The 24,019-nt window shown below is 37.8% G+C and overlaps 1 protein-coding gene across 3 annotated transcripts; it reads left to right on the top strand.

The window, feature by feature from the left end:
• The first annotated feature begins 382 nt into the window (after positions 1-382).
• Positions 383-23,104, top strand: mthfr (methylenetetrahydrofolate reductase (NAD(P)H)). 3 transcript variants are annotated; one of them, XM_057830424.1, is made up of 12 exons: positions 383-515; positions 9,960-10,215; positions 10,340-10,578; positions 11,981-12,091; positions 12,159-12,352; positions 16,050-16,300; positions 16,375-16,509; positions 16,582-16,762; positions 16,921-17,103; positions 20,612-20,713; positions 20,785-20,904; positions 20,971-23,104. In XM_057830424.1, the coding sequence occupies exons 2-12, from the start codon at positions 9,971-9,973 to the stop codon at positions 21,187-21,189; spliced, it is 1,980 nt and encodes a 659-aa protein (XP_057686407.1). In that variant the 5' UTR covers positions 383-515; positions 9,960-9,970; the 3' UTR covers positions 21,190-23,104. The 3 variants fall into 3 exon arrangements, with proteins under 3 accessions (XP_057686407.1, XP_057686408.1, XP_057686409.1); XM_057830425.1 differs by having other exon boundaries at positions 458-536; XM_057830426.1 differs by lacking the exon at positions 383-515 and adding an exon at positions 583-1,590.
• The last annotated feature ends 915 nt before the right edge of the window (positions 23,105-24,019 follow it).

Genomic DNA, 24,019 nt, shown 5'->3' on the forward strand with positions numbered 1-24,019 from the left:
TATTGCTGACACTACGTTTTGGGGTCATCAACATATTGTAACCCCCCCCCCACCCCCACCCCCGCAACAGCCCCAAAAGTCAAACTCCGCCTATGCCCCTGGTTTATATAGACACATACAGCATGTGTTGCCTTCATTATAAGGCAAATATAAGGCTTTTCAATTTTTTGTGGCTTTTGTTTTTTTGCTCCAATATGGCTTTTTCATTTTGGGTTGCCGACCCCTGTCGTAGGGTATGATTTGCGCTGTTTAAATAAAGCTACCTTGCGTTGGTTTACTCAAAAAAAGTAAGGGTTTTCAACTTTTCTATCATACCTTTCCAAGTCGGTTCTACAGTGAAGTCTTCACATGGTGAACCAGCACCTTCTCGCTGAGCCTCCAGCGTCACCTGGTGGACATTTTGGCCATCGTGCACACTGCACAAACCACACTGGATTCTTTTTTTCCCTCCCACGTCTATCAACGTGGGAAACCTGAAACACCCGCACACGAAAGGTGTCCTCCGGGGGAAAAGTGTGAGAACCAATTACTTTGACGTAAACTACAGCTATTCCAACATTCTGCTGTTAGCGTGTAACTTGTCGTTTTGTTTTGGTGTTTAGAATGAACCTAGTCAGTTCAGTGTCACGTTGCTAGCTGTGCACAACCTACTGCTAGCTTATTTGAAAGAAATTTATGTGCGTCTCCTGTTGCAAATACTTTTATTGTGCACGCTTGAATGTACGCAGCCATGTGGCTGATGAAAATCGGTTATTCCCTCTTAGCAATATTACTTTTATTATCACTACGCTACGTTACTAATACTTAGCTAAGGATAACGCTTTGTACGTGGATGGGAGGAGTTGGGACTTTTCTATCATTGTCGCATTCAATATATTAACTTTTAGTTGCATTGTTATCGTATGCTCTTTATCCTGGTTGATAAGGCGTTAAATCCTTCAGAGGGACCTGTGTTCATGACGAATTTGCACGTGTTTTGAAAAGTCGCTGTGAAGTCATTTAACTACAGTAAATAATGAATGAAAAATAACTCAAGGCTGCTAATTTACAACACTTAGCGTTAGAAATAATACACGTGATCGTTACTTGAGTGGAAATACTGATACTTGTGTAAAAACAGGAAAAGTAGAGAAAAATAAAAAATGGTGCAACGATCCGATCAAAATGATTGGCCGTTGGTGGCTGTCTGTAATATAAGATACTACTTCTTTTACTAATTACCACAACACGGCCCCTGTGAATGCTATACATCTATTATACACTCAAGATTGTAGGACAACAGGTTCTTTAAAACCATCCTTTTTTTCACGATTAGTCGACTAATCTAACTAATCTAATATATAAATGGCGGAAAACACAGACAAGGCTGAAAAAGCAGTTTCTGCTCTTACCCCCCTCTTTAAAATAAACTGCTGTACTTAAACCCAAAATAACTTGTGTTTGATAGAACAATATGTCTATATGCTGCCATAGCAGATTCATGGCGCATCAAGTCTCCGAACTATTTTTCATTTGTCCATTTTACGCTGGAAACCCCCGTTTACAGACGTCGGGCAACAGCTTTTGTTTCAACCTAGCCATAAAAAGAAGGTAAGTCATCTTATTTATTATTCGAAATTTCTGTCATTTTTAGCTTAGACTCATTAATTGATGTCTAATATTTAGTTAAAAAAAAAAAAAATCACTGAACAATGAAAAAAATAGCGTCTGTAAAAAAGTCACGGATATCTACCTTATAACTATTGCTTAATTGTATTTTTTTCGTTACTGTCGCTTTTTCCCCAATATTTTTGATGACAAATAATCGATCCAAACGAAGAAAAATGGAGGAAAAAAAAAACCTTTAAAAGGGTAAATATATGAAAAAGAACATCTCGACCACTCCTTGATGTCTGCGATTTCTGCATCGCGAGCCTTGTTATTTGACCGTGTTTCAGCCATAAAATCCGCAAAAAATACGGCTGTGGCCCTTCACATATGTGTCTTGGCACTCGGTGATACACACTACATGGAGTTTTTGAATTGAAACAAGGTATGTACGCGATAATATATCGTTAAAATCGCGGCGTCTTTAATTCTGCTCTCGCGTGCTCTCGCCTCCAGTTACGGTTTTGCTGTTAAATTTTTTTTTTTTTTTTAAATGCCCTCCTGTTCAAAATTTTTCGTCCCCCAGAAAATTGAGTTTTTGAGCTTTCCAATGATGTATCTTACGTGCATATCGGACAATTTTGAAATTTGGCCAAATTGGGGGTCTCAGAGCGGAACTTCAAGTCATCTGAGTGTTTTCCGCCATATATGTGGCGGAAAACACAGACAAGACTGAAAAAGCAGTTTCTGCTCTTGCACCCCTCTGTAAAAGAAACTGCTGTATTTTAGGCCAAAACAACTGTTGCGTTTGATAGAACAATATGTCTATATGCTGCAATAGCAGATTCATGGCGCATGAAGGCCCCGAACTATTTTTAATTTTTCTGTTTTACCCTGAAAACCCCCGTTTACAGACGTCGCGCAACCGCTTTTGTTGAAATCTAGCCACAAAAAGAATGTAAGTAATTATATTTATTATTCAAAATGTCTGTCATTTTAAGCTTAGAATCATTAATTGATGTCTAAATTTTAGTTAAAAAAAAAAAAAGACTTTAAAAAATTATTCACTCTCATATTTTAATCTTTGAAACAAATTACGAATTACTGAAAAATTTGGCGTCTGTAAAAAAGTCACGGATATCTACCTCATTGCTATTGCTTAATTGTATTTTTTTTTTGTTACTGTCGCATTTCCCCCGATATGTTAGATGATAATTAATTGATCCAAACAAAAAAAAAATTTGAAAAATAACGTTTAAAAGGGTAACTATATGAAAAAGAAAATCTAAACCACTCCTTGTTGTCTGCGATTTCTGCATCGCGACCCTTGTTATATCACCATGTTTCACCCATAAAATTAAAAAAAAAATCCGGCTGTGGCCATTCCCACTGTGTCTTGACTCTCAGTGATACATGCTACATGGAGTTTTTGGACCGAAACAAGGTAAGTATGCGATAATATCTCGTTAAAATCGTGGTGTCTTTAATTCTGCTCTCGCGTGTTCTCGCCTCCAATGAGGGTTTTGCTGTTTAAAAAAAAAAAATTTTTTTTAAATGCCTCCCTGTTCAAAATTTTTGTTCCCCTAGAAAACTGAGATTTTAAGCTTTCCAATGATGTATCACATATGCATATCGGACAATTTTGAAAGTTGGCCAAATTGAGGGTCTCAGAGCGGAACTTCAAGTCACCTGAGTGTTTTCCACCATATATATAATTTAAAACATTTTTTACCAATTTAGTAAATACATTTTTGGTGATGCTTATTAATTCTCAAAAAAACATTTTGGAACACTTAAATTCTTTATTAACGTATAAATGAATAACATAAATAACAATAATAAATCACAAACGAGGTTAAATGCTGCTGGCAAATTTTTTTTTTTTTTTCTAATTTAGTAAATATATTTTCGTTGACGCTTATTAATTCACAAAAAAAACAAAAACATTTTGGAACACTTAAATTCTTTATTAACGTATAAATGATAAACATAAATAACAATAATAAATCACAAACAATGAGGTTAAATGCTGCTGGCAAATATACTAGTATAGTATTACTATTATAGTATACTACTATATGTGTTAGAGGTGGGAATCTTTGGGCACCTAACGATTCAATTACGATTACGATTCAGAGGCTACGATTCGATTATGAATCTATTATTGAGCAGCAGCATGAAACATCAAACCCATTTTGACTGGGAGCGTTCATTCGACACTCCCAGTCAAAATGGATTGAACGTGTAGTCCCGTCAATGGCACTGAAAGATGAGCATTCACAGCCAGTCCTCGCAGTTTAAATAAATTAGATTTTTATTGCAGTTTGTATTTCATTGGTAGACAATGAGTTGATAGCAAAACAGTAATTAAAATATTTTAACATTAACTTAAATTAAAAGGAAACCCTGTTTTAATTTAATTTGATTAGAATTTTATACAAGCAAGAAACATGAAAACAACGCACATTATTTATTTGCCACACACAATGATGTGGTGGGCCGCATCTGGCCCCCGTGCGGCTAGTTTGACATGATGATATGCGCAAATACCTTGTATTGTTCGATAAATAAATAGAAATCCATATCACTGTCAAGGCCAACTGATTCTAATCCGATTGGTTAGCTGTTATATTTGCTGTAAATTAGAAATGAAAAAAAAAAAAAAAAAAGAAAGAAATTGCAGAAATTTGTTTAGGATATATTTGCTAAAACATTTTGCAAAAATAAAACCAATGGTATTTTAGAGCCAATTATCCCATGTATAAAGTTGGTTGAGAACCACTTGCCCAAGTAGCAGCTGCACGTCCACCTCGCCTTGTAGCCAAGAAGGATAGAGACAGCTGGTCCTCAAAAAATGCATGTTACTCATTCTTCAGGATCCTACTGGTCAACTGGTCCTTGTGTAATATTACAAAACATTTACATGAGACATAAATTCGAAAATACAAATTTTGTATCTTTAAAATTAATTTTATTTCAAGTTGAATGCCTGGTAACTTTTTTCACTTTGCAAATTATACAGTGTATATACAGGCATGAAAATCTCTCACCTTGGGGAGAAATTTGCCGTTTTAAAGTCAAAAGGGTGACCTACGTGAATTGTGTAGATCCGAGAAGCAAATTTTTAAGGAGTGGGGGGGAGGGGGGTTTAATGTCGCACGCTTTTTATGCAAGATGGGAAAGAGGCACAAAGCCAAGAAAGCTCACCAGAGTGGCCAAAACATTGACTTATTTCAGCGAAACAAAGGAGGGTACACTGTTGTGTCCTGTCTCCTCAATGCCAAGCTTGGATGCATGTTTTCCGTGAATGAACACCTAAAGCGCCGTTACCCAGTTGTAATTTTGGAAGACGATAGGAGACAATTACAAGCTGGCACATAGTAAGTCCATCTAACTCACTAATAACATGTTTTATTGAAGTTGCTGAGCCTGTTGCGATATGCAATGTGTCCATTTATCGCACTCTAAATAAAAATGAGGGCGGTAATTTTCACGGCTACGTCATATCGCTGCGCACGAGAGCGTGCTGATGGCATATGACACTGTAGTTCTTTCAACAGATGTTTATTGGTCAGCAGCACGCCGTAGAATTAAAGTTCAGACATATAAAAATAAGGAAACACATCTATATTAAACACTGTAAACGTTAGCATTGCTACATTGAGGCTAATGAGGGAACAAAGACAACTTTAGCCTGCTATAAACTAAAGCATTGGCAGTCTTCTCCAAAACGCAAACTTGCGGTTAAAAGGTGACACTTCAAACATGAAAAATCGCTAGTTAACAGCATTTGCAAATGAAAAAAAATTGATTACCGACACCACATGCAATGACAAAAAGAGCTTTTTTGCGGAGTGTAAAGTTTACGGTTAGCGGTTTAGCGAACGTACTTCCGGCGAACATTTCAAAATAAAAGCATGTCATGTTCGTCATATAAATAACGATTTCTGGAGTTAATCCCACATAATTAAGAATTCAGATTCTACACTAAGAATAGCTTTGAAATGACACCCTTTATGAAAAATCTGATTGGTAATGAATAATTATTATACAGCTATCAAATATAGTAGTATGCCATAATATTAATGATATTTTTTAAAGAATTGTTTTGAATCATGTTGGAAAGGTGAAGTCAGTGTTCTGAATCTGTTTACATTCCATTCTTTTGTACTAGTTAATAAAGATGTCCCGATCACGTCATTTTCAAAGTATCGGAATCGGCAAAAAAATATCGACCATGCCTTTTTTAAATATATATATATTTTTTTTAAAATTTAAATCGTTTTCTAATTGTATTTAACGTTACAGACAAAATGTCTTACACTCATCCAGAATAGTTTTTGCTTAAAGTAGGGCTATCAAATTTATTGTGTTAATGGCGGTCATTATTTTTTTTTAATTAATCACGTTAAATAATTAACGCATGCGCTGCACGACCCACTCACGCATTGTCACGTTCAATCTATAAAGATGCCGTTTTACCTATAGATAGCGCTAAAAGGCAGCGTATATTGAGTAGAGAGAATTTTGACAGCCTTTTGAGCCATTTTTTATGTGGCTAAAGCCTTACAATACCTCTCTCAGCAATTAAAAATAACGTGGGAGGCAATGTGGGGAAGAAAGGTAGTAGTTGATCATTTTCTTAACACCCTATGTTCTTTCCCAACGCAGAGAAGATATATCAATTGGTGCCCCTACGCACAGTCATGGTTGCACTTCCCATCATGCATTTGGGCGGAAGTTAAATGGCTGCAGTATCATTTACTGAAAGCTCAACAAACACACTAGATGGCAATATTTAGTCACAATATACAAAGTCACTTTTCTCCTTTAAGAATTACAAGTCTTTCTATCCGTGGATCCCTCTCACAGAAAGAATGTTAATAATGTAAATGCCATCTTGAGGATTTATTGTCATAATAAACAAATACAGTACTTATGTACTGCATGTTGAATGTATATATTCGTCCGAGTTTTATTCATTTTTTCTTAATGCATTGCCAAAATGTATATGATCGGGAAAAATTATTGGGAATGATTGGAATTGAATCGGGAGCAAAAAAAAAAAGCAATTGGATCGGGAAATATTGGGATCGGCAGATACTCAAAATAAAACGATCGGGATCGGATCAGGAGCAAAAAAAACATGATCGGAACAACCCTACTAGGTAATGCTAAAAAATAAAGTATTAGATTAGTCGACTAATCGTAAAAATAGACGGCTGACTAATCGAGCGAAAATTAGTCGTTTGGGACAGCCCTAGTTGTACAGTGTACCGGAACGTATTTCCTCCACACCCTTCTCACCTTTTTAACCCCTGACCCATTTTCATGACTGTATATAGTTTGCCTAAGTTGCCAGTGGAGGTTCTCAGTCATTGAGATCATGGTACACTGCCAACAACTTTCACATTTTGGCATCTCTTTCCCCAATGAACTTTTCATTCAACGAGACGACCCTAATGAGCTCTTTTGGCACAAGATGAGTGGACAAGTTATTGGTTTGCTGTTTCACTGGCTATGCTGGACAATAACAATGGTTCCCTGTTGTTGAGCAACTGATAGGAACACCTCACCATGGCATAATAGATGGTCTCCATGCTGACAATGTAGAAGTGAAGAAGACTTTTTTAACGAAAAGGGAAACATCTTCAAAAAACAAGCTTCAAAGCAACAAAAAAAATCTGAAATGAAAAATGAATTGCAAAAAAAAAAAAATCAGCTGCTAAACATTCAATTGCACAAAAGCTCGGCTCAAAAATTGTAACGTCCAGGGAACCAGGGAGAAGCAATCCATCCCTGTCTCATTTCATCGGAGGTCTAGGCCAGACATGTCCCGGGGGCCAAATGCGGCCCGTGGTCAAATTTCATCAGGCCCCCAGCTTCTGTAATAAAATCAATAATGTCTGGCCCGCTCACAGACATAATTGGTCAGCAGTACTGCTACCAGCATATGAAGTAGCTTACACACTAGATGCTGCTCCTCATTTACCCACTAAAAGGCAGTAGCACTCTAAGCAACATTACCCCATGTGACCCTTTACTCCCAATTTTCTAAAATGGCGACAATCAACAACAACAAAAAAACTGACTGCGACGGCTGACGCTTCAAGGATATGTGGAAATTGGACTATTTCTTTACTAAAACACGCAACAACTGTGTCTGCCTCATTTGCAAAGAGACAGTCGCTGTTTTTAAAGAGTTCAATGTGAGGCGATATTACCAAACAAGACACACTGACATGTACGACAAGATTACAGCGAAGATATGTAGCGAGAAATTGAAGCAACTTGAAGCTAGTTTAATTTCACAGCAGTAGTATTTTGCAAGAGCCCGAGAGTCGAAAGACAACACTAGAAAGGCTAGTTGCGAGATTGTTGAAATAAAAAAAAAAATAATCAAGCAAATGTGACACACAGAATGGCTTGCTAAAATTTGCTTATATTGTTCTACGTAAAAGACGTCAGCCAAGGTTGGCCCCCCACATTTTTTACAACACCAAATCTGGCCCCCTTCGCAAAACGTTTGGACACCCCTGGTCTAGGCTATCAAGTTAGGTTACCCTCGCTTGGCTGGTCAATGACACAGACTCACGTTTATTGGTATTATCATGTGGAGAAGAAGTAAAAAAGCACCTGTAGCAGAAGATGTTTGCCCTTCCATGTTTTCAGTGAGTATGACCAATGACACATACCTGTCAAGTTGTACGGTTTCGGCGTAATTTGTACAAGTGAGCACAGATTTTTAAATGTGTACGCTTTACGTTCAAAATCTGTAAGTTTTTCGTGCATTGTTTTTTTTTCTCAGTTCGAATTTTGTCACCGTTTCGGCAACGAGACGATATGCGTTACTATGCGTTACTACGTTGGTTGAATGACACGAGAAAAGTCAGAGACACCGAGAGAGAAGAGCGGGAGTGGGAAGGAAGGAAGACTGTTGTGACGCTGTTGCAAACGCGATGCTAGGCTAGGTGACTCCAATATATCCTGACTGTAGCCGACAGCCTACAATCTATGCCCACTTGATGCTACACTAGATATCACATGCATATAGAGCTACATGCGAAATGACAGACTCGGTGGCGTTAGTAAACAGCCGTCATCTAAAAGCAGTAGACTTATCAGAAAGGCTCTGTTGTAGTGAACCTTCCTAGCGAACCTAATTAATTTTTAAAATCTAAAATACTCCTAAATTGGCAAAATCTTGACTTGAATCTATCTTGAAATGATGAAACGGTTTTAAAACTTTCACATGTCGAAAGTAGACAGAGGGGAACTAATGCACAAACGGGAGCAATTTTAACAACTTTAACTGTTGATTCACAGCATTAAATGACTTCCAACTATGTTTTTTTTTTTTTATTAAATGGAAAAAAAACATGAAAGGTAACACCTGTTACTTTGCTTAGTAACTAATTACTCTTACATTCAGGTAACTGAGTTACTAACTCAATTACTTTTGGGGGAAGTAATTTGCAACTAATTACTTTTTTAAAGTAAGATTAACAACACTGGTCATAAAGATGCAGTCTGCTGAATGAAAAGTGATGAAAGCGGAGATTTTATTATTCCAATAAGTTGCCGAACACAATTTGCCTGCAACTATTGCTGATCACTTTTCAGAATTAGCAAAAGAAATGTTCCCTGACTCAAAGATTGCATCAGTAAGTTAATTTTATCAATTGACCTTTTTAATTTATAATTGGACACACTAACGAATTACCTTCAAGTCAAACTGTATTGCAAGCTGAAGTGCAGCCATCAAAAGACATGATAGAAATTGCCAAAAGTGCTACATACAATTATAACAAAAGTCACTGTTAAATTTTAGTAATCATGATGTAGCTGAAGATAGTGTTCTTTGATTGCACCAGGTTATATGTGACAATATTACCAATGAATTCATATTATCTTAAAAATTGAGTTTTATTTTTGTTTGATATTGCATGCTATATAAAACGTTGTAAGATTAGTCACCAATTTGTAAGGGCATACGTCACTATTTGTAAGATTGCCAATGGCCTCAGGTTAACAGGTATGAATGACAGCACAATAAAAGTTGGTCACTGCATGTTGTGATTGGTGTGAGTATAGAAATGAGACGGGGATCGATTGCCTTTCCCTGGTTACCCGGATGTTGCAACTGAATTTTTTGCAACTGAATTTTCCCTACTGATTTTTTTTTGCAGCTGAATTTTTGTGACTGAATTGTTTTTTTACGCTCAATTTGATGATGAAAAAAATGAAGTGTTGCTTCCTACCATTGTCCGATTTTAGAGATTATCTGCTTAGTCTTCTTAATCACCGTCATCAGCAGCCATTAGGTTAATATGTTCTGTACTGTGTAATTATACTGTGCCATTTGTTTTTAGAGTTTCCCATCATGGTGAACCAGGTTCAGCGAGCGGATGGTAGCTGGCAGTCATGCAAGAGTGACTCAAGCGGTGCGGGCACCAGCGGAGAGAGTTCCAAGGAGAGCTCCCGGTGTTCCACACCAGTGCTGGACGCAGATCGTGCGGACAGGTTGCGGGACAAAATGAGGAGGCGGATCGAATCCGGGGACCACTGGTTCTCTCTAGAATTCTTTCCCCCTCGGACTGCCTCGGGTGCAGTCAATCTCATCTCCAGGTATGAAATACAAGTTCTTGTTCTGTAAGTATATTATGCAGTCACAACAAAGTTAGTTTAGTTTTTAGTAAGTTTTTGTTCAAATTTGACGTAGTGTTTTTTGTTGCTGTTAATCTTTCTTCAGATTTGACCGTATGGGCTCTGGAGGGCCACTCTTCATCGACATTACGTGGCATCCCGCTGGAGACCCGGGTTCAGACAAGGAAACGTCGTCCATGATGATTGCCAGCACTGCGGTCAACTATTGTGGCTTGGAGAGCATCCTACACTTAACGTGCTGCAACCAGACCAAAGACAAGATCACTGGCTACCTGGCTAAAGCAAAGCACTTGGGCCTGAAAAACATTATGGCCTTAAGAGGAGGTAGATAAGCCATTGTAATATCGATTTTAATGTGAGCTGTGATATTTCGTTTTAAATGTACCCGTGCACCGATAACATTTTTAGGTTCCAGATACCAATTCAGATACCTGGCTGTGTGGTATAGGCCAGTGCTGACACTGTACCAATACCATGTTTTTTTTTGTCTTGGAAAGGTCCTAAGAAATTTTGACCATGTCAAAAAAGGAAAATGAGTGCACTAATGTAATTTTGCATGTAGAAAATGAATTTGGCACTCAAATCTTGCTGTCTTTTACCATTTTGTAGTTATTCAATTCAAAACAATGCATTAGGGAACCCCCACTTTTTTCCCCAGCGCTTCTGAGTGTGACATCACAAGCATAGTTGATGATCATGCCTTTGTTGTGCTAAGCTAGCTAGTACACAGTGTTGTTTTTGGCAGCCCTTTTGATTTTCGTCTTAGTCTTTTGGACAATAATACTTATTAGCCTTAGTCATATTTTAGTCATCTCAAAATATGTTTGTCTTATTCTAGTTTTTATGATAAAAACTAAAGACTAATTTCGTCTAGTTTTAGTCGACGCTTACTAAAAATACTTTTGTCTGTAAAATTAAAAATATTTCACACCAAAAATAAATGAATAAATAAAGTTTTCCAACTATTGCAAATGAGCATTGACAGATGAGCACATATTGTAGCGTTTACAAGGACAACGCCAACTTAAAAATAATACACACTCAGCAGGAAAACAGTACAGTATTTTTAAAAATTACAATAGTATACCCACCTGGATGCCACGAACTGTATGTAAAAAAAAGTTGTCCGAGAGTTAAAAGGGTGCTTGCCTTAGCATTAGCCTAATGCTAACACAATGGCGAATGCTGTGCTAATACTACGAGTTACATTTAGTGTGTGATGATCAGTATTGTTAATCTTACTTTAAAAAGTAATTAGTTACACTTACAGATTACCTATCCCAAAAAGTAATTGAGTTAGTAACTCAGTTCCGTCATTGTGAGAGTAATTAGTTACTCAGCAAAGTAACTGATGTACTTTCCAAGCCCTTTGAAGTGGGAGGGTCTCCCACTTCAAAAAGAGCGGATGCCTGCTAGTGATAAACTCATTGAAATTTGGAGTAGAGGATGATTGGACACCACATGGTTGGACATCTATCATCGTTTTAGGAAGGGCGACAAGCGCTCCTTTTTTTACAGCGGCACGTGTAGCTGGTGGCCATCTTGGCTAGGTCGACTCGACCAGCAGTTGGAAACTAAATCTCAAAGGGTACACATTGCGCAGCATCGGCGCGTTATTTCTTGGTACTCCCTTGTACAGATGACATAATTTTAGTCCTGAATCAGTACCCATATTGGTATCGGTGCAACACTAATTAGAGCATGCATTATTGTGATATATCCACAGACCCACTGGGTGCTGATTGGGAGGATGAGGAAGCTGGCTTCAACTATGCTATTGACCTTGTAAAACACATCCGATCAGAGTTCGATGATTACTTTGACATATGTGTAGCAGGTGAGAGTTAATTTGCTGCTTAGTTAAATATCCACAGGCTATCCATGACAGTGTGTGTGGTCCACAGGTTATCCCACTGGCCATCCAGAGGCAGAAAGTTATGAGGAAGATGTGCAACACCTAAAGGAGAAGGTGGATGCTGGAGCAAACTTTGTAATCACTCAGCTCTTCTTTAGGGCGGAATCCTACCTTAAATTTCTTGAAGACTGTCGTGCAGTTGGGATCACATGTCCCATCCTTCCAGGGATTTTCCCCATTCAGGTAACACATATTAAAATACAAACATCTGACTTAGTAGCAAGCATGTTTAAAGGGACAGAGAACATCCATAGACTTTACCATCAGTGAAGTCTATGCAACATCTTGATCATATGCATTCCAGCGGCCAGATAAGAGAATATTTACTTTCTTTAGTTTTCTAATTATATATACACACAGTAAAAAATACAGAAATTACATTTTTCTTTTTTTGTTGTCCCCCCAAGTATTTTTTAATCGATTTTCAAACTATTAATTCACACCATCAAAACAATACCATAAATAAAGACCACACCAAGAACACACAAAAAAAACAAAAAAATTGTTCCTTTACAATTATTAACCTCCAGCTTCACCCCTTTTTTCTCCTCCTCCTTCTTCCCCTCTTTGTTTAAAAAAAAAAAAAAAAAAAAAAAAACACAAATAAAAAATTTTGACATTTACTGTTTTTTCCTTTTTTTTAAAGTAAAAACCAAAATGTATTTATAAATAGAGTATTTAATTTTTCCTCTTTGAAAAGTGGCATGGAAAATGTGTTTTTTTAAAATAACAAAAATTAGAATTATATTTATTAGGGGTGTAACGGTACACAAAAATCTCGGTTCGGTACGTACCTCGGTTTTGAGGTCACGGTTCGGTTCACTTTCGGTACAGTAAGAAAACAAAATGCAAAGTATAAATGTGGTAGTTGTTTATTACACACTTTTGTGCTTTCACCAATAGGAACAGTAGCCTATACAAAGCTAGAATACTGCTCATAAAGTAGCGGGTATTTAAAGATAATAATCCAACAACAATTTGCCTTTCAGACCCCGCGTATTGGTCAGCTTTCTTTCTGAAAGCAAAAAGAAAAAAGAAGTCCTGTGCTAAAGAGAAAAGCAATTCCAATGACAAAGATTTTAACATATATTTTACAAATGAAATCCCTCAATGATTTTTTTTTTCCTTTTCAAAAGCTTTATTGGTGGATTTTCTAAAGTTAAAGCGCCGCACAGAAATTAATAAATTTAGTTGTGTAAGCAGGATCTGTATATTATTCTTATCATTTAAATACAGGTGTTTTAGCTCATTTCAATTTATTTTATTTAAATGGGCTATTTATTTATTTTACTATGTGTTTGTATTTTACAAATGTGATGTAGTATTCATTTATATTGTATGTTTTATGTTGTATAACTTTAGTTCCTATGTGAATATTAGTTCCTACTTGTTTTGTTGTGGTAGGAGGGTTTTGTATTGAATATGGGGCCGTGTTGGTTATTATTATAGCAGAGAAGACGACTGTAAATCAACAAAGACAAGTCAACTGTGCCCCGATCTACCACTCAAGAGATCTGATGGACTCAAAAAGTGGATTACGATTGCATATTAGTTTGAAAATCGACCGGATCCACCGTATTTTTACATGAGTAACTTCCTGTCTGCTAGCTAGTAGTATTGATGCAGGAGGGCCGTGTCTCGCGTTAAATAATAAGCTCTGCCGTTGTTTTCGCGTGCATCGCGTTGAGCCGCTTCTGGGACGCAACACGCGGCCGTACTGCGACTGGTGTGCAATCGCTGATTAACTTTAACGGCCGCGTTTCACTGCGTTCTCGCGGCGGCCACGTTGTTGCGCTGTTGACGTTTCTTACTGTCCTACCGTGTTGGTCCTCATTTTAGTAGGGAAGACGGAGTAAATATAATCTACACAAAGAAACTGTAACCCGATCGACTCACAGCCTCGAAAAGTAAGGGTTACATTACGTCAGAATCTCGTTCGGTACGCCCCCGTTCCGAACCGAACGCCAAGTACCTAAACGGTTCAATATGAATACATGTACCGTTTAGGGCTGCAGCTATCGAATATTTTAGTAATCGAGTAATCGACTGAAAATTCTATCGATTAATCGAGTAATCGGATAAAACAAATATATTTTTAGGTGAAGAGCAATTATAAATATACATGAGAAAACAAGACATTTCATCTAATCTTGAACCATTTTCAGTCAATGTCTTTATTTTTGATGTATATTGTTGAAAACAGCCAACAATTGCATCTCAGATGTAACTAGAATTAAAAAAAAAAGACTAATTCACTGCTTTCACTCAAAAAACTTTTAGATCTTATTAAAATATATATATATATATATATATATATATATATATATATATATTACCTAAAAATGCCGTTACGCTTGATAACACACATCACTTAAAAGTTAGGATTTTTTCCCACGTGTTTCAATTGAATTTCTCTTTGTGTCAAGCCATTTTTAAGTTCTAGTTAAGTTTTAAGTTAGTCTAAACTGTAAATCCTGATAGGATTTTGAGTTTTTGCAGTGTTCAAAATAAATGTATGATACAGGCTGTATTGGAGCACATTAGGGACCAGTGCTACTTGGTGTTTTATCCAGCAAAGACTACTGAGCTAAAATTGATAGTTAGCATGATTAAGTTTTTATTTTACACCCTCATCACTCCACAATGCTATGTTATGTTAAAGCCTGTATGTAAGACACGTTAGCCACGCATCGTCAGTGGTCATAATTAATTGAAACCTAGCCCTCCGCAGGGCTAACGTTACGTGAGCTAGTAGCGACAGTAACGTTAATCTTATTTATTAGCGCTTAGCGCTCTTTATTAGCGCTTAGCGCTCTACTGCTTTAAGATGGCGGATGTTTACTAACGCTGCCCAGACGCGGCCGAGTCTGTCATTTCGCATCTAGTTCAACATACATGTGATCTCTATGAGACGCATCAGACGGTACCTGTTACCAACGTAACATTTTGCGGGCTAGTATTTAGCAACGTCGGCGTCGTTTGTGGCGGCTGTCAGCTGCAGTACGTTTTTTTTTTTTCCCTTCTTCCTCTCCGCACGTGACAGCGCGTTGTCCCGCATTGAAAGTAGTCCGAGCAAAACGTGATGCTTAGAGCTGTCAAAATAAACGATTACTCGAGGTGAATAAAATTACTCGGATCAGTTTTTAAACTCGAGTTACTCGAGTTGCTCGAGTACTCGTTTCAGCTCTAGTACCGTTACACCCTTAATATGTATATATATATTATTAAAATTATAAAAATGAAAAATAAGTAAGAAAATATCTGCAAGTGAGAATTTGGACCAATTTGAAGTCGTCAATGTCACCAAACAATGACTCGATTACCAAAATGAGCATTGATTGGTTTGTTAATCGATTAGTTGTCAATTAATCGATTAATTGTGGCAGCCCTATTTTGAAGACACGATGGCCCTCTGAAGGAACGAAGTCATAACTACGATGTTACCCGTAACAAATGTGAATAAATTCATTCAAATTTAAATAATGACATTTAATTTGTTACTGTTTTATTTTTTTTGTATGATTTTTTTCATTATCATTATTAATATTAAAACTGGCTGCCGTCAATGGCACTGAAATATGAGTATACACAGCAGGTCCTCCCAATTTAAATAAATTGGATGTTTATCATTCTCGATGGCAGGCAATTAGTTAGCAATTAGGCGTGTAGTTTTATGGCCTATGGCAAAATATATGCAGACCACATTCATAGAACACTTTAATGTCAAATAGGGACAAAATAATGTTTAGTTTGATGGCTCCTGCACTATGTGGTTAATGGGAGCCATGGAGTTAAGTGTAATGTAATGAAACAGGTCATACAGTTTAACAGAAGAGTTTACAAAACCTAATATTAAAAGTTAGTTCTTGTTGGTCTGCAGGGCTACCAGTCCCTGCGTCAGCTTGTCAAGTTGTCCAAACTGGAGGTACCCGAGGAGATCATGAAAGTCATCGAGCCCATCAAAGACAATGACGCTGCCATCCGTAACTATGGAATCCAACTCGCGGTGGAAATGTGCAAAGTGTTGCTGCAAAGCGGCAAGGTGCCCGGCCTGCACTTCTACACTCTAAATCGAGAGGTTGCCACCATGGAGGTCCTACGGCAGCTCGGCTTGTGGATAGAGGACCCCAGGTAACTCCAGCTTTCTCCCTTTTGCAGTGGTTATCTGTATTTTCGTCCAACTAAGAGCTTGTTTTGTCCGTCAGGCGGCCTCTCCCGTGGGCGGTGAGCGCAAATCCCAAGCGTAAAGTTGAAGATGTGCGACCAATCTTCTGGGCTTCCAGGCCTAAGAGCTACATCTACAGAACCCAGGAATGGGATGAGTTCCCAAATGGCAGATGGTAAGACTTTTAAAGGTAAAAGCTGACCTAAAAACAGATTTAAACTCACGCTTATGTTGATTCTGTTACCAGGGGTAACTCCTCATCTCCAGCTTTCGGTGAATTGAATGATTACTACTTGTTCTACTTGAAGAGCAAGTCATCTAAAGACGCCCTGCTGGAGATGTGGGGAGAGGAGCTGAAGAATGAGCAGAGTGTCTATGAGATCTTCACCTGCTATATTACAGCCCAACCAAATCGCAATGGACACAAGGTAGGTCGGACATCTATTTATTTGCAGTTTTAGAGAATGCGGTCAAAACATAGGGATGATCAAACGATAGCAATGTTTACAAAACTCTTGATTAGGTTAATTTTTGAAGGCTTTCACTTCCCACTTTAAAAAAATTCCTAAACATTCCTCTTTGTCAGGTTATGTGCATGCCGTGGAATGACGAGCCTCTGGCCCAAGAAACCAACCTGTTAAAGGATGAATTGGAGAAAGTGAACAGACGAGGCGTGCTTACCATCAACTCCCAGCCCAACATCAACGGCAAACCCTCAACTGACCCAATCGTGGGCTGGGGGCCTCCTGGAGGTTATGTCTTTCAAAAAGTATGACCACTTCATGTTCACATCTTAAGATAGTGGTGGTTTTAAACGTGCGCCCCGGGGGCCAATACCCCCATTTGATTGAACATGCCTATTTGATATGAAACTCTACAAGGGAGGCCTCAAAGTATTTTCAATGGGGAATTAAAAAACTAGAATTAAACTAAAATGTATAATATAAATATACCGTGGTACCGCTACATACGAAGTTAATTCGTTCCAGGACCGTGTTTGTAAGTCGAAATGGTTGTATGTCGAGCAGGATTTTCTCATAAGAATACATTATAATTCCATTTATTCGTTCCACAGCCCGAAAACCTACACAAATCCTTAATAAATAATGCTAGTACTATTGCAAATAGCAATTACACAGAGCAAAACAAATAAATTATAAATAAAAATCATATAGTAATAATAATAATAATTCTGGTAATACTGAAACAAATCGGGTTGTATTGTAGCAGACGGGTTTTGCGTGCTGTACCTGAACGCACCTCGTGGCTGATGTGACAGAGTGAGAAAGGTGCGGTAAAGATTTTACTTCATGTTGTCGTTTATCATTTCCATCTTCAGTTCAATGGTAAGCGTTACCTTTTTTTCACCACCTGCACTAACATTCTTGGACCCTATGTTGATTTATCTCACAAGAAAATCAGCCGTGCGTCCCGTCTTTCAGGGAAACACTGCGGCGCTGTCATAAATCTTCGTATTTCAAGCACGTCCAGCGAGTCAAATTTTACGTCGGATGTCGAAAAGATCGTGTGTTGAAGCGATCGTATGTCAAGGGACCACTTAACAAAATAAGATCTCTATACTGTTTGTAATATTTAGGGAAAAAAATAGAAAAACTTTTTAAAAATTTGAATGCAGCTTTTAAAAATAATTCGTAAAGTTTTTTTTTTTTTTTTTTTTTAAGTCACACGTGCAAATGCGATGAATTAAAAACGTATAATGTACAGTACTACCTGAAAAATTAGGGAAAAATCACGTAAAAGTTGTTTACTTTTGGCAATTTAAAATAAAAGATGAAACAAAATTTTATTGGGCAAGAAATATATTGATTTGCATTTTAATCATTCATTTAATGCCAAATTAACCTTTTACAGTGTATCACAAATGCAAGTACACCCCTCGCATTTCTGCAGATATTTAAGTATATATTTTCATGGGAAACCACTGACAAAATGACACTTTGACACAATGAAAAATAGTCTGTGTGCCGCTTATATAATAGAGTTAATTTATTTTCCCGTGAAAATAACTCAAAATATAGCCATTAATATCTAAACCCTTGGCAACAAAAGTGAAAAACGTACAACTCTAAATGTCCAAATTGACTACTGCTTGTCATTTTCCCTCCAAAATGTCATGTGACTCATTACAGGAGTGCTGTCAGCATTGCTGCAGAGATTGAAAAGGTGGGGAGTCAGCCTGTTAATGCCAGACCATACGCCGCCCTCTACATCAAATTGGTGTGCATGGCTGTCACCCCAGGAAGAAGCCTCTTCCGAAGACAGTGCACGAGAAAGCCTGCCCGTCTCATATGTGCTTTGTTGACATGTCTTCAGCAAACTGTTTCCGGGATTTCTTGTGCACCGTCTTCAGAAGAGGCTTCCTCCTGGGGTGACAGCCATGCACACCAATTTGATGTAGAGTTCGGCGTACGGTCTGAGCACTAACAGGCTGACCCCCCACTTCAATCTCTGCAGCAATGCTGACAGCACTCCTGTAACGGGTCACATGACATTTTGGAGGGAAAATGACAAACAGTACTCAATTTGGACATTTAGGGATGTACGTCTTTACGACCACACAAAACGCTACCACGTATCGTATCCCCGCATTTTCCTCCTTCTCCTGAGTCCTCAGAAATGAAACATAAAATTTCGGGTTTTTTCGGGCCTGTGCCTGGAAATCAAGTTAATTGATTGGGCTCGGGCCGGGTCGAGTCGGGCTGGATTTTTTAGGCCCAGTCTAACCTCTAGACCAGGGTTCACCATATCCAGACCACGAGGCCACCTATTCTGTCGTGTTTTCCATGTCTCCCTCCTCCAACATACCTGAATCAAATAATTAGGATCATTATCAGGCTTCTGGAGAGCTTGCTGATGACATAATCATTTGATACAGGTGTGTTAGAGGAGAGAGCCATGGAACACACGAAAGAAAAGATGGCCTCGAGGTCCGGATTTAGTGACCCCGACGTAGACAGTTGCAAATTTGGACGGGATGTTGGTCTTTATTCCTTCCTTTGGAAGGTTTTGATTGTAAGTACTGATTGTCTAAAGTACAGTGCATATTTTTGTTGTGGTAAAAGATGTTGTATTTTTTATATTAGACATTTGTAGAATATTTTGAGCGTAACTTGTATGTATAGTAGTTAGCGTACTTAGCTAATGCTAAGTTGTATCCTTTTTTATGATATTTTACTATGGTTTAAATTAGGTCAGAGTGAGGACAGCATATCGAGCGTATACAGTGCCCTCCATAATTATTGGCACCCCTGAAAAAGATGTGTTTTTTAGTTTCTAATATATATATATATATTTTTTTTTTAATTCAAATAATATGGGACCATAACGGAAAAATCCAACCTTCAATACAAGTGCATTCGTTCAGTGGGGAAAAAATCCCACATAAAGAAAAAATTATTTGACATCAAATAATGTGTGTCACAATTATTAGCACCCCTGGTGTTAATACTTTGTACAACCCCCAAACCTCCGTGTGCTTTGGTCAGATGAGACCAAGATTGAGCTTTTTGGCAACAAACACTCTTAAGTGGGTCTGGCGTGCCACGAAAGATGCGCATGCTGAAAAGCACCTCATACCCACTGTGAAGTATGGGTGGGTCAGTGATGCTGTAAGGCTGTTTCGCTTCCAATGGCCCTGGGAACCTTGTTAGGGTGTATGGCATCATGAATGCTTTGAAATACCAGGACATTTTAAATCAAAATCTGTTGCCCTCTGCCCGAAAGCTGAAAATGGGTCGTCACTGGGTCTTTCAGCAAGACAATGACCCTAAACATATGGCCAAATCTACACAGAAATGGTTCACCAGACACAAAATCAAGCTCCTCCCATGGCCATCTCAGTCCCCAGACCTTGTTTTGTTGGCAAAAGGGGGTTGTACAAAGTATTAACACCAGGGGTGCTAATAAGTGTGACACACATTATTTGATGTCAAATATTTTTTTCTTTATGTGGGATTTTTCCCCACTGAATGAATGCACTTGTATTGAAGGTTGGATTTTTCTCTTTTTTTTCGTTAAGGTCCCATATTATTTGAACTTAAAAATATATATATTAGAAGCTAAAAAACACTTTTTCAGGGGTGCCAATGATTATGGAGGGCACTGTAGGTCGCACCCGTATTTTGGAGCAAAGTTTTCGGTAAAAAAATGCGACCTATATTCGAGTATATATGGTAGCCCCTTTTTTGTGGAATCATTGATGTAGCACAGAGTTTGACACCCCTGTCAGTGTCATTTCAATCATTTCTGTTCAACAGGCTTACCTGGAATTCTTTACATCAAGCGAAAATGTGTCTGCGCTCCTCGAAGTACTAAAGAAGTACGAGCCCCGTGTTAACTACCACATTGTTAATGTCCACGTAAGTTTGAAGAAAAAGTCGAGCTTTTCCTGATTTATCTTAGTGCATAACCACATGTATTGGTCACAAAGGGCCATAACCGCACCAACGCTCCGGACATGCAACCTAACGCTGTGACGTGGGGGATATTCCCTGGTAGGGAGATTGTTCAGCCCACTATTGTGGACCCGGTCAGCTTCATGTACTGGAAGGTAAGAACTTTGCATTTATGCAAGTTCTCATCATGTGCATGCTCGTCAGTTTGTTCTTCCTTTTAGGATGAGGCTTTTGCATTGTGGATTGAGCAGTGGGCCAAACTGTACGAAGATGAGTCGCCTTCGCGGATGATCATCAAATATATCCACGATAACTACTTCCTGGTGAACCTGGTGGACAATGACTTCCCATTGGACAACTGCCTATGGCAGGTGATTGATGACATGTTTGAACAACTGGATGCGTCTCCACAGGCATCACTCCATGAACTATTATCATAGGCTAATGTTCAAGTGTTTACGGTATTTACTCAAAGAAGGACAAAAAAGCACCCCTAAAATATTTCATACTATCACGCTGCTATTTGAAGGAAAATGTTTCCTACATAGTGTTTTAAGTCAGTATTTTATTTCTTTTGTACTTTTAGAATTTTTAACCAGAAAATGTGAAAAAAAAAAACTCTTCGGCTGCCATTGACGGTGATAGACGTCCAATCTATTTGAAGTGGGAGGGATAGCAGTGAATGAACGAACCGCCCACTTCGAATGGATTGGATCTGTACTCGTGACAAACTAAATTTGACAGCAGAAGATTAAAAACAGCGACATGATTAGATGTCTATCATTGTCAAGTGCACAGAAAGAGTTCATCATTTGAAAAAAAATATTTTAATTTCTTTCATAAGAGCAATATGTTACTGTTTTAAGCTGTTTTTTTTTAGTTCATTTTTTAACTATGTTTCAAAGGACTGTCAAATGAATTGATACTAAAGTGGGGCATTTTGGGTTAAAAACTTTTAAGTTTGAAAATTTTGTCAGATTGTGCCAAGTTTCCAAAATAATAAATTGTTTCTTTTTGAGTATATTTTGAATATCTATGCACTTTGTATCAGCGGAACAAGCAAAGTGATGTTAACGCATCATTTTTACTATCCGATCAATCAATCTTCAAACTTAACATAGCATGATTACACTTGTACCTTGGAATATTCTGAGGATACCATTAAGTGTGCGGGAATTGGGTGTATCTCCATCATGCTTTGCATTGCTTTCAAAACATGGGACAGCACACTTGAAGTTTGTCCATAAAAAAAGAATGGACATTTAAAAAATATTTACATGGGTATTGAAGATTGCTCTCCTCCAAAAAGTTCTGTTAGCCCTGCTTCTAGCACATGATAATATTTAGAGATGTCGGGTCCGATCACGTCATTTTCAAAGTATCGGAATCGGCAAAAAAATATCGGCCATGCCTTTTTTAATATATATATATTTTAATTAAATCGTTTTCTAAATGTATTTAACGTTACAGACATAATGTCACACTCATTCAGAGTCTTTAGTTTAGGCTTAGCGTAGGGTTATCATTAATATCCCGTAAATGGCGGCATGTACTTGTTTGATAAATGGGTCTCGTTAAAGTATTTTAAAATATTAATATTTGCGCTGTACGACCCATTCACACGCTGTCATTCTCAATTTGTTGTGACGCTGTTTTGCTGTCAAAGAGAGATTAAAATCAGCATTAATTGAACAGGGTAAAATTTGGCAGTATTTGAAACTGTCTAACATTTGATTAAAACCTTGGTAACTCTTTCCCTATGATTAGGAGTGTCATGGGAAGCTATGTGGGGAAGCAAGGTGGCAATATTCATTGTCTATACACCATAACTTATTTCCCAAAGCACAGATGGTATATCCATTGTTAGCATGACTCACAGTCATGACTTTACTTCCCATCATGGTTCCACTTTCCCATCAAGCCTTGGGGCGTGCTGCAGTATCTGAACTGAAAGCTCAACAAATACACTAGATGGCAGTATTTAGTCACAATACACAAAGTCCCAAGTCTTTCTATCCGTGGATCCCTCACAGAAAGAATGTTAATAATGTAAATGCCATCTTGAGGATTTATTGTCATAATAAACAAATACAGTGCTTATGTACTGTATGTTGAATATATATATTCGTCCGAGTTTTATTCATTTTTTTCTTAATGCATTGCCAAAATGTATATGATCGGGAAAAATTATCGGGAATGATCGGAATTGAATCGGGAGCCAAAAAAAGCAATCGGATCGGGAAATATCGGGATCGGCAGATACTCAAACTAAAACGATCGGGATCGGATCGGGAGCAATAAAACATGATCGGAACAACCCTAATAATATTTTTTGTTGGGATTTAATAATCCGGAAGAAATGTACGTATAGTTCTTGGGTGACACCAAGAGGACAATAAACAAAACTGCATGCATTTAAACTTTGCTGGCCTCATTTGGCAATATGCAAGATTGGTGACTAAAAATGGTACTGCAACCAGCATCAAAATAAGTGTAGAGCTTTTTCAAGCCAAACTGCTATAAAAAAAAAAAGAGAGAGACTGAGAGCTGTTGATTCCTGCCAGCATATCGGCTTTGTGTTCATCTAAATAGGCTCAAGTTGCACACTGAGGAAGCATAAATATTGAGAAATAATTTTATAATTATATTGTACATAAAGTAATTTTTTAACATTTTTGGTTTGTGGTGTGCCGCGAGATATTTTGCAATGTAAAAAAATGTGCCGTGACTCAAAAAAGGTTGAAAAACACTGGTGTAGAGCACAACCTTTGAGCTGCCAGATAAGTGCTTCGCAATCTACTTTTAGGTGAAACTGCACCTGGTCTGCGTTCTTTATCACAAATGGCATTTTAATCTGAAAAGACAAAGGCTAAATAAATATACGCTAACGTGAGCAATGATTGTGTGAACATACAGCATACAGTGTATCACAAAAGTGAGTACACCCCTCGCATTTCTGCATATATTTAAGTATATCTTATCTTTTCATGGGACAACACTGACAAAATGACACTTTGACACAAAAGTAGTCTGTGTGCAGCTCATATAATAGTTAATTTATTTCCCCCTCAAAATATAGCTATTAATATCTAAACCCCTGGCAACAAAAGTGAGTACACCGCATCAGAACTACGTACATCCTTAAATGTCCAAATTGAGTACTGCTTGTCATTTTCCCTCCAAAATGTCATGTGACTAATTACAGAAGTGCTGTCAGCATTGCTCGGGCTGATCGGGTCAATTTTTTGTTGTTGTTGAAAAGGATCGTGT

This window comes from Corythoichthys intestinalis, chromosome 2, assembly GCF_030265065.1.
Source record: "Corythoichthys intestinalis isolate RoL2023-P3 chromosome 2, ASM3026506v1, whole genome shotgun sequence".
In the NCBI taxonomy this organism is placed as follows: domain Eukaryota; kingdom Metazoa; phylum Chordata; class Actinopteri; order Syngnathiformes; family Syngnathidae; genus Corythoichthys; species Corythoichthys intestinalis.

Excerpts from the sequence above, each read along its gene's own strand:
- mthfr (XM_057830424.1), top strand. The coding sequence starts at position 9,971 with ATGGTGAACCAGGTTCAGCGAGCGGATGGTAGCTGGCAGTCATGCAAG. Across the intron at positions 12,092-12,158 it reads CTTTGACATATGTGTAGCAG|GTTATCCCACTGGCCATCCA; the intron begins GTGAGAGTTAAT and ends TGTGGTCCACAG. Across the intron at positions 20,714-20,784 it reads ACCACATTGTTAATGTCCAC|GGCCATAACCGCACCAACGC; the intron begins GTAAGTTTGAAG and ends TTGGTCACAAAG.